Source organism: Aulostomus chinensis, chromosome 7 (genome assembly GCF_037954235.1).
Source record: "Aulostomus chinensis isolate RoL2024-O1b breed Wild chromosome 7, RoL_Achi_v1.0, whole genome shotgun sequence".
Taxonomy (NCBI): Eukaryota; Metazoa; Chordata; class Actinopteri; order Syngnathiformes; family Aulostomidae; genus Aulostomus; species Aulostomus chinensis.
In genome coordinates this window covers 18098397-18110070 of record NC_141326.1, presented here as the reverse complement: position 1 = coordinate 18110070, position 11674 = coordinate 18098397, and the positions used below count along the sequence as shown (strand labels likewise).

The 11674-nt window shown below is 42.1% G+C and overlaps 1 protein-coding gene across 1 annotated transcript in view; it reads right to left on the bottom strand.

The window, feature by feature from the left end:
* Positions 1–2400: 2400 nt before the first annotated feature.
* The window catches only part of igf1ra (insulin-like growth factor 1a receptor), a 72821-nt gene continuing 63547 nt past the window's right edge, over positions 2401–11674 (bottom strand). The window contains exons 19-21 of the mRNA XM_086208931.1: positions 11489–11618; positions 8076–8210; positions 2401–4413 (exon numbers count right to left, since the gene is read on the bottom strand). Coding sequence (XP_086065057.1) covers positions 3888–4413; positions 8076–8210; positions 11489–11618 — 791 coding nt within the window. The 3' untranslated portion in view covers positions 2401–3887. The remainder of the gene's footprint in view (positions 4414–8075; positions 8211–11488; positions 11619–11674) is intronic.

Sequence of the window (11674 nt, the reverse complement as noted above, 5' to 3'; positions counted from 1 at the left end):
GGACCATTAAACTATTAACCGAGGGGGGGGGGGGGGGGGAGAAGGTACATAAATGTCCTTGTTACATTCACGCCACTGATCCATTTACCGAGCCAACAATATCTGGATGTTTGGAAAAGTTGTGCTGTTACAGGTACACAACAGAGGATTTACTGGGGAAAAGAAAAAAGATTCTAGAGGTCAGTAAAACTTTTGAAATATTCTCTCCACTGTGACTGTTTTATATAAATGGATTTTAAATGACAATATGAAGGGTTTTCTCAGCGGAGATGGAACATCTGTGCACCCGAAAACACTGCGAACGCTGTCAAAATTAAATGTAATTTGGCTTAACTATAGATCTTTTCTCACATGTAAACCCAAAAGAAATTCATATCCATTTTCTATTATTATTGCTCCCTAAATATATCAACTAAAATTGTCGTGCTAAACTGGCAGCAGTCAGAGATCCCATCTCCTGTCAATGTTGAGAGGTTCACCTCAGGATGTTTGAAGCAAATGAATAAGAAAGTGTGAGATGTATTTGTTGTCCAAACATAGAATTAAAGAGTGAGGTAGATATACCAGTATAAACACACACATATTATATATATATATATATATATATATATATATATATATATATATATATATATATATTCTTGAAGGAAAAAAACAAACATTTAAGTCCCCCAGTCATGACGCCAAAGAAAAATACATACAAAAAAAAACCTTTATACTGAATCATGGGGCATTTATACAGTGATTTAAACTGATATAGAAGGAAATTTTTTTTAAAAAAAATAAATAAATAACACTTCTACAGGAGAAGAAAAAAAAATCTTCAAAGAAAAAGGAGGGGAGGGGAGAAATCACCAAGCAACATTTCTAAAAAAGATGGAGAAATCCTTCAAAAAAACAAAACATTCTGCCTCCATTTTAAGACCTTTTTTAAAAAAAAATTAAAAATAAAAATAAAATAAAATAAAACCTATGTGTAACAAATGTGTTCCCTTCCCTGGACTTTAACCCATCCTGTATTTGGTTTCTCAGAAGCAGTGAAGATAAATGAAGACGAGCTGTTGTCGGAGGGGAGCAGGTGTGTGCTGTCCTGTGGTCAATCAAACCTTTAGTTCGGATGGAGAAAGAGACGTTTGGTTGAATTAAGGCAAACGAGTCGACCCAGTTAGCCCTACTGATTTAAGGAGGAGGCAGGAAGTGGATGGGTTAAAATACCAGATCTGGTGTGGAGTTAAATACTGGAGCCAATACTGACTTCAAAAAGGAGGCACGGAGGGAGAGAGAGAGAGAGAGAGAGAGAGAGGAGGGGAAGGAGGGGCCCGAGAGGGAGAGAGAAAGAGAGAGAGAGGGCACTTCAGGACTCAACAAAGCATGATGGGAGGAGGAGGAGAAAGAGGAGGAAGAGGATGATGGTAAGAATGTGTGGAGAAAGAAAAGCCTTTACTTTGACCTGAGATTGAGGTGCACCTAGAGGGCGATGCTAGGCGCAGTGCTAGACAACAAGTACAAAAAGGGGGGGTGCAGAAAGTACACGCTCACACGTCGAGCTAAGGTGTCCATTCCAAATAATAATAATAATAATAATAATAACAATAATAATAATAATATAGACATCCACAAAACAAATACAGACGGAAACATTTTCAGAAAAGACAATGAAAAAAATGTAGTGTTACAGAAAACCTTTTTTGGGTAACAGGAAAAAAAAAAGTTTTATAATTCAATTTTTTGTTTTTTATTATTATTATTAATTTTTTGAAACAGAATTTGAAGATATAAGAAATGGACTTTAGTGGAGACCATAAACCTGAAGGATTTCTTTATATATAACATCCATAAGAGAAAAAGAATGAAATAGCAGCTTTTTTTTTTGTTGTTGTTGTTCTGTACAGACATAGAGGCAAACATTTTGAACCGTAAAAAGGTTTTTTTTTTTTTTCATTTCTTTCTTTTTTTTCTGGAAAAAAAAAGGTGACAAACCAATGATGTGTATAAAAATGATCCTGCAGTCTAAAATACAACTGTAAGACCTTTAGATGTGTTTGAAATGTAGAGAAACATCATGACTAATCTAACGAGACCTGCTGGGAGTCGAACCTGGTCTCTAGACTACCACCCACCTTCAGCCATCCAACGCCTTCTGATTTTTGTTGTATATGAACAGCCGACCGACGGTCTTCAAACCCTCCTGTGAATGCACGCTTACAAAAAAAAAAAAACAAGACACAAAAGAAAAAAAAAATGGTGCAAGTGGAGGCAGAGTCGGATCCCTTAATTGTGAAAGTCAGAGAGATTTATGATGTTTTTGTTTGGATCTGTTTAAAAAAAAAAACAAAGAAAAAAAAAAAAGGCAGATTCAGGCTGCGATTCAGAGTTGACGGTCACTCGTGCCCCCCCCCCCCCCCCCCCCACGCACATAAAAAAGAAAGAAAAAAAAAGCAGTGAAGAAGAAACATTTTTTTCCTCTCCAACACGAAGGAACTTTGGTGTGGTAATAAAAGTCCATTACATGCACTGGCTTTTTTGAAATAAGGCTGTTAATTCATCTGCTGATTATTTTACAACTATTTTTTTATTTTACAAGTTGATTTTTTTTTTTTTCATTTTCGTCAGGCGTAGTCAGAAAGTGATACAGAACACAAAGCTGCTTGTAAGACAAAGTGGCCCTTAACTGTCTCTTTGATTAAAAAAAACACATCAGAGGAGCTCAGATCACCTCGATTTGGGGCTCATTGCAAGTAAATTGCAGTTTCAGTTTTCTCTTGTAACTGACAAGCAAATGAACTGTGTCACCCTTAAGTACTACAGTGCTTCTAAAATGGCTCTTTGGGACAAACCACGCAAGTCGGATCAGTGATTTGCATCATCGTACACAATCTCTTGGTGCATCTTCACCAACCAAAGATGATTGGTGATGAACGCAAGAACAAGAATGAGCGCTGGCAGGTTTGTTCGTCTAACCTGAATGTATCAGATACTTAAGAATCCAGTCTTGAAATAGAAATTATCAGGAATTCATGACATTTCTGAAGGAAACCTTGCAGTGCATTCAGCTTTTTTTTGTTGTTGCTACTCTTCTAAGTCTTGCTAGATTTGTATTCCGCCCCAGTGGAGACGCTTCATAGTACTAAAGTCTGGTTGACCGGGGGAGGGGGGGGGGGGTGAGTGACATCATGGACTCTGAACCACAGCCTTCCACAAGAAGGGAGACCTGTATGAAACGGCAGAGAGAGCTTGATTCAGCAACAGTTTGGCAGATACACGAGAGGCCCTCCTCTTCCATTGTGACCCACTCCTGACAGGATCTACATCCACTGAAATGTCAACAACCATCATAGTCCAAAATGTCTAATTGAGGCATCCTCACATGAAGAGAAAGAAGTCTTTTGATGGAAAGTCATTTCAGAAATGGAGCTATACCATATTATAGAGAGAATCACGTGTTTTTGTATAAATACACACTCAAATATCCACAACATCCTCTCTGAAATCAGAAAAAAAGTGCTCTTCTGTTGGATTTGCTGGCAGATATGCTTAAAAAAAAGTTTTCTGAAGTCTGTCATCCTAAATCTTTAAGTCAGGATAAATGCCTGTATTGATTTCCTTCTGGAGGGAAGAAAGACGGCGATACAGGCTGCACAGGAAGGAGTTCCCCAGTGTCGAGTCTGAGCCACCAAACTCCAAATGCTTTAGCAGGTTTCTGTGCTATTGCTCAGTTTTATTTTAAGTTTCTGTTTGACGTTAGAGGAGTGGAGTGACCCTCTACTGGCACACAGTAGAAGAGCGTCATGTCTCCCCTCGTCCTGCCCTCTGGAGGAGCTGGAGGAGACGCTTGTGTTACCCTGTGTAGGAGGAGGAGGGGCTGGTCCGGCCACAAGGGGCTGATATCAGCAGGCCGACGACTGGGGCAGTGGTAATGCCCGTTCGTTCTTTCTGCCCCCGTTCATGTGTGCATATGGTTGAATCTCGTCAAAGTTGGGCCGTAGCACCACCATGGGCCCATTGGCCGCAACATGTCCTGAGTGCTTGTCCAAGGCTTGGCCCGGTGATGCCAAGGATGAGGAAACAGGGCCCGGCGAGGAGGGAGACACAGGTCCCAATAAGGGCGTATTCGGGCCTTGCATGGGGGATAACTGCTGGGTAGAAGGGGGCGGTGTGCCTACTGAGCACCCCGCTGAGGAGGCGGTGGCAGCAGGTGGCTGCATGTTGGATGCAGGGTCCAGTGGAATGTTCTCCATGTTCTCCACCTCCATGTCAAGCTCCTCTGTGTCCGGCGGTTTGTTCTCCTCACTGTAGAAGAAGCTCATTTCCCTGAAGGGAGGATCCAGTTCCTCTTTGATGCTGCTGATGATCTCCAGGAAGGACGGACGCATCTTGGGGTTATACTGCCAGCACATCCTCATCAGCTCAAACCTGCACGTGATGTACAAGGTCATCAGTTACAGTGAGGACACACTACTGACAGACATATACACACAAACACACACACACAAACACACACTGCCTCCTCCTGTCTTCTTCATGTATAATAATCCATCAATTTTGATCGAGGGTTCACCATCAGCTGTCACTACTATCATAACTGACAACACACCTTCATCTACTTCCAACAACATTTTCTTACTGGACCACTAAGAGGACACTTCAGATGCCGAGAAACTTTTGATTCTTTTGGTTAAATTTCATATATATAGACTTATAAAAGGCGCAAAAGGCATGAGTTCTTGGCCCTTTTGTGATATTAATCCTGTATTTATATTTAGTGCAATATAAGGCCAACTGCATTTATTGTGTTGTTCTGTATTTTTCTCATTTTTCTGAATTTACTGAGCTTTGTAAATTTTCCTTGTACTTGACTTTTGTTTTTAAAAGACAAAAATAACCCCTCTCTCGACCCACACAATTATTATGGTGATGCTGACTTGAAAACCATCTGAATTCATTCTTGCCAGGGGAAATGTTTGCCGGTTGGTAAAGTTGGTTCTAATCTCTCACCAGCAGGTGGCGGGAGACACAACACTTGATTTCTCTGGCACTTAACACAGAGTTTACTGTGTTTATGTTGAGAGAAAAATTGCAGACATAACACGGTACAGTCAACAGGACTATTATACTAATTAAATAAACTATAACTACAGTGAGTTTTATGTCAGTTTAGATTTTTAGTCACATAAATCATGGAAATTAAGTTACATATCATTTTGTAAATTCAATTGGGATATTTGTAGAGTGGGTATTTATCGCTACAAGCCCGCTCAGACAGTAAATTAACTCATGTAGCATGAACAGGGCAGCATGTGGAGGGTGAGGGTGCCAGGCCAGCTGCTGAGCTATAGGAATGTCAAAACAACATCATAAACTGGAGAGTTATTACACTTGTGCGTGGCGCTATAACACACACCACAACTTCAATTATACACAAACAAGCTGGGAAGACTCTCTACTGCCCGTCGACATAAACACCTCAGTCATCCCTCCTCCACGCTCGCTGCTCCCTCTTGTTTTCTTTGTCTCCCAGCGGTTTCTTTGCCGTCCACAATAGCCTATGCAGCTTTGTGCCAGCTCTACAATGCACAGATGGATTATGGGTAGAGCTTTCCTAAGCATGCGCCTCCACTTCATACTCGGGAGCAGCAGGAGCTCGGGCTTGTTTTGCAGTAGTGCAACAAGTGTCTCAAAGTTGACTCACACATGCCTTATGCTCCGGAGTAACCTGATGGTGTGTGTTGACCATCTGTTGCTGTCCACGAGGCTGCTTCATGCTAATTTAGCAAACAAACACTGCAGTAAATTCGGACTCCTTGTCAGCATCCAGTCACGGTACACACACACACACACACACACACACACACACACACACACACACACACACACACACACACAAACTATCGAGCCATTCAGCAACATTGAATTGCACTTGAAATGTTATCAGACCAGTTAACAAGACTGGCCAATACATAACAGCTCAGTGTCACACACTCTACATACAACACTCAACTGGAGAAACCAGGCTGGTTAAACGTTGATACTCTGTCACCAACAGCTTCAGTTCCATTGACCTGTTTATCTGTTTTAATGTTGAAATGTGCTGCACAAATACATTTCAACTTGCTTGTATGCAACTTTTGGGTCACTTCAACACACTGATGGCTCCGTCTTCCATAAATATTTTGTCACATTTTACAAAGGTAGTATAAAATAGGTTCTATCAAAGTCTGCAATGGTTTGTGGCACACAAACACTTGTGTAAACTAAGAGATGTGCAAAAAAAAGACCTTGAAACTAGAAATATAGAGATCAGTTCAGTACTGGTTTGGATATCATAAATATATTCATAATCTGATCTATTAGCTCAAATTGCTACATAAATGCTCAAGTGAATATTGAGCAACATGCTGCAGAGAGAGAAGAGACGGGGCAACATTGTCTGGGTTTGTTTTTTTGTCTTTACACAAGAAAAGAATTTAGATGCAAACAGACAGTTGAGGAAGACTCATCACTGTATACTGCACTGAATAATTTACAAAGTTTAACATTACAAATACAATGTTCTAAGCCCTCACAGGCAAGCTGGGAATATTGTGTAATATTTGCTCAGTACTTTTTCTTTGTTGTTTCTTTGTTGTTGTTTTTTTGGGGGAGGGGGGTAGAAAACTGCAACCATGCATATAGTGCGTTTTATTAACTGTTTAGTTGTCTCAGAGAAAAGACTATCAGATCAGCAGATACTGAAGGCTGCAGTATCGGACATGAAATAGCAATACTGAGCCATCCGTAAATCAGACAGACATTTACAGGCAACATTAGTGTGTCTCCAAACGTCAGCTGTGGTTGTGTAATAAAACGGAGCAGGTATCTCTTACAATAAAGCTGCACAACTTCACAGCAATAAATCCTAATGTTTCATATCATCGCTGAGCCCGTCTTCTATTTGTAAAGATGTGAAGCATTTACATTCAGTCTAGTGAGGGAGTTTTTCAGTGTGTGGACTCTTTAATTTTTCTATTTTGATGTCCTCTATTTGTTCCCAACTGTAAAAAAAAAAACTGAACACACTGATGTCCCTTAGAGGGTGACCCTCAGCTACCTGACCCGGGAGAGACAAAGTTCTGCAAACATGACTCATCAGGCTCGCCCCCTCCTCTTGTATCAACTTTGAAGTTCCCTGCACTTCAGCAGTTTACTGGAAATCTCTATTAAGGCATTACAGCAGAGGCGACCAGCAGCGGATTGACTTCTCACAGACCAGGAGGCATGCACACACACACACACACACACACACACACACACACACACACACACACACACACACACACACACACACACCTTCCCCCCTCTCTACCCCACCACCTTTGTAATACAATCCACACACTCCTGTAATCAGGACAAAACAGTCAGGCTACCATAGAAACCCGAGGTTTGTGTCTGCACAACACTAGGCCCTGTTTTTTCTACGCGCGCTCTCTGTCTAAGGTGAGGTCAGCCATGGAGAATGGGAGGGGAGAGAGCAGAATGCCTTTTTATTGAGGTCAGAGAGGCAGAGTAGAAATGCATATATGTAGCACGGCGCACTGACAAGCAGCCCTGTGCTGTCTTTTCTCTTCTCTAACAAGCAGACTGATTCATAAATGAATAATGAATGCCTTTCACAAATTCTTTCTGTCTCTGTCACACACTTGACGGACACCTCATCGTGGCTCTACGCGGCGCCAGGAATGAGGAGCATCTTTGACTCACGCGTCACGTCGTCCCTTCTATGGGCCGACGCTGACGGGTGAGGAGGGTTCTCACTGGCAGCTGACCACCAGGACCGTTACGTCAGTGAACCACATTTAACCTGTGACGTTAATGTCAGGCCTCATCTTGGCTGTATCTTAACACGCACGCGCGCACACACACACCACATGATATCTTACACACCGCAACTTAAAATAGATTAAATTTGAATGGATCACTAAAATCGTGCAAAAGGTTAGCAGTAGAGGATAGAACAATATATCCTTCAGGGGTGTTGCCTGATTAACCTGGGAGGCCTTTAATGGGCTACATGGTTGCGAGCAGAGGAAGAGACTCACAGCATGTCAGGGCAGTTGTCAGGCTTGTCCAGGAGTCCTCCCTCCATGACGAAGCGCAGCACTTGTTCGTTGGACATGCCCTGGTAGGGCTGCTCCGCTAAGGTGGCGATCTCCCACAGCACGACACCAAATGACCTGCGACAAAAGATGAAACGATTACCAAACTTCATATGAGAAATGTTTAAGATTAGTTCTAGATTTAGACAGGAATTTGTGCTTTTGTTTAACAGCAGTGGCTCAACATATGCACGTTTCTCACTTCAATGATTGACATACACACTACCAGTCAAAAGTTTGGACCCACCCTCTCATTCAATGTTTTTTCTCTATTTTCACTACTTTCTACATTGTAGATACATACATACACATCAAATATATGAAAGAAGATCTATGGAATTATGCAGCAAAGAAAAAAATTGTTCAATAACTGTAAATGTGTTTTATGTTTTAGATTCCTTTAAGTAGCCACCCTCTGCTTTGTTGACAGCGCTGCAAACCCTTGGCCTTCTGTCAGTGAGCTTCATGATGTCGTCACCTGAAATGGTTTTCACCTCTCAGGTTTGCCTTGTCAGGGTTCATTTGTGGAATTTCTTGCCTTCTTAACAGGGCTGGGACCATCAGTTGTGTTGAGCAGAAGTCAGGTTGGTACACAGCTGACAGCGCTATTAACAACAGTCCATCTTACTTTATTACCTTTCATTACTTTAAGAACTGAAGATCAGTCGGTCTGGAAAATTGCAAAAAACTTTGAATGTGGCCCAAAGTGCAGCCGCAAAAACCATCAAGCAACGATGAACCTGGCTCACATGAGGACGGCCCCAGGAAAGGAAGACCTCAATCAGGCCTTTATGGTCGAGTAGCTGCTAAGAAACCACTACTAAGGAAAAACAATAAGCAGACGAGACTTGTTTGGGCCAAGTAACACAAGAAATGGACATGAGACCAGTGGAAGTCCAAATTTGAGATCTTTGGTTCCACCTGCCAACCATTCAAAGGTGAATGGTTGGTCCCTGCATGCACAGTTCCCACCATGAAGCATGGAGGAGGAGTTGTGTGTGTGTGTGTGTGTGTGTGTGTGTGTGTGTGTGTGTGTGTGTGTGTGTGTGTGTGTGTTGGGGGGGGGGGGCTTTCGCTGGTGACGCTGTTGGGGATTTATTCAAAATTGAAAGCACACTGAACCAGCATGGCTACCACAGCATCCTGCAGCGGCACGCCATCCCATCCAGTTCGCTGTTAGTTTGGCCATCATTTATTTTTCAACAGGACAGTGACCCCAAACACACCTCCAGGCTGTGTAAGGGATATCTGACCAAGAAGGAGAGTGATGGAGGGCTGCACCAGATGACCTGGCCTCCACAGTCACCTGACCTAAACCCAATCTAGATGTTTGGGATGAGCTGGACCACTGAGTGAAGGCAAAAGGACCAACAAGTGCTCAGCATCACTGGGAACTCCTTCAAGACTGTTGGAAAACCATTTCAGGGGAAGACCTCATGAACGCCAAGAGTGAGCAAAGCAGTAATCAAGGCAAAGGCTGGCTGTTTTGAAGAATCTAAAATATAAAACATGTTTGGAGTTATTTCACATTTTAATTCCATATGTGTTCTTTCATAGTTTTGATGCCTTCAGTGCGAGTCTACAATGTAAACAGTCGTGAAAATAAAGAAAAACCATTAAATGAGAAGGTGTGTCCAAACTTGTGACTGGTGGTGTTTATCAGGATGAGGAATGGAGTTGATACAACATCAGTAAACTCCTTCCAAACCAATAAGTCATGTTCATCTGTGTCTCGATTATCTTCCAAATTAAAAAAAGCACAAGTAACATCAATTGTTGTCCACTACAGATATTATTTTCTACTGTAACCCTGTTGGATGAGGGAACCTGGGTCGTCCTACAAAAATACGTCGTCCCTGCAGCACTGAGGTGGTCTGTTAGCAGTCCGATCTTAGCCATCCAATATAGGTTCAACCACGTTTTAATCAAGCTCTATCAATAAAGTTTATTATTAAAACAGTAGCAGCCTTAAATTCTGACATTACCTCGAGAATCCATATCGTTATTAAATCCATTTAATGAGCAGAAGATGTTGGAGGACGATGAGACAGAAGAAGGAATCAACTAAGCAGCAAGCGTGAACCGGCCATCTGGCAGTGGTGTTAATTTAAGTCAACAAAAATGGTCGTACTGAAATTCAGGTTACGTTGTTATTATAAATGGTACAGGAAGTATTGGACTACAAGGACTGAGTTTTTTAAAGCTCTGGATGGGCTGATCAGTGTCTGGAGGTGTGATATCTTTTCATAGGGCCCCAAATCCCTAGCGGTGCCCCGGTTGGTAGATAAAGTGTATTTTCCTCTGATTGCAGTGGATCAGTCTGATCCAAAATGCCAGGGTTGTTTTGTTTTTGTTCTTGTTTTTTTTGGGGGGGGGGGGGGGGGGGGTTCTCAGTCCAGCCCTGCTCAGCAGCTTCAGCACGTCTAAACTTATCAACAGAGTGTAAAACCTTAAATCTGTCAGTGAAGTACCAAGAACAACAGGAGAGTGCACCAGGCAGGGAATCATTACAGCACGATGAACCTTTGTACAATATTTACAGAAAACATCACCTCAGTTTAACCTTGGAGATCTCTAGGAATCTATCGATGGTGAAATTCTCACCTTAACTGACATGGACCGCAATATTTCTTCACCCTTGCCAGTCATATTTCCACCACTGGCACGAGTCCTGAGACAGGCGTCTCCATAACAGCTCTACTTCAACCTTGCTCATAGAAACTAGCCGTAAGAGTCTTGTGCTGACAGACCAAGTGTTTCTTGATCAAATAACGAGTTCCGTACCCAAGAGGAGTCCAGAATGGCTTCATCTTCCACTTAACGTCATCTGTGCAACATCAAAGTGGACGATATAAGACGCTATGGGGAGGTGGGTTTGTGCTGGCACTGCAACCCCTCATTTACCAACATCTGGAGCAGTTTAAGCCCACTCTACCGGACTGACCCAGGGGACACTTTGGAGTTGGGAAACAACAACTTGCAACTACGGCAGTAAACATTTTATTTCTCTGAAACTATATTGCTCCTGAAAGAAAAAAATGCTGAGACTCACATGAAAAGATGTCAGGAGGGAAACTAAATCTCGATCTATAATACAATTTTGTCGTGGAAACCTTGTTTTCAAAGCAGCGCATGTCATGGTATATGCAGAGAGGAAACAAACTGCAAAGTAAAGAACGTAGTAGAAACCAGGCCCTTGTGTATTCTGAATGTTTTTACAGTGTGGAGTCCTCTGCAAAGACAACATATGGAGAGTTTTAAAATACTCTTCAAGCCCCCTGGATTAAGGCAGGTTTATACATGTATCAGGAAGGTGTGGGTGTGTGTGTGAGTAAAAGATTGATGTGCTGTCATACCAGACGTCAGACATTGTAGTAAACACGCCATCTTTCAGCGATTCTGGAGACATCCAGCGGACAGGCAGCAAGCCTTTTCCTCCTTTTCGGTAGTAATCTGTCTCGTAAATATCTCTGGTCATGCCAAAATCTGCAGGAGGAAAAAAAAAAGAAAAAAGGAAGTCACTAAATGTGTGGGGGAGGATT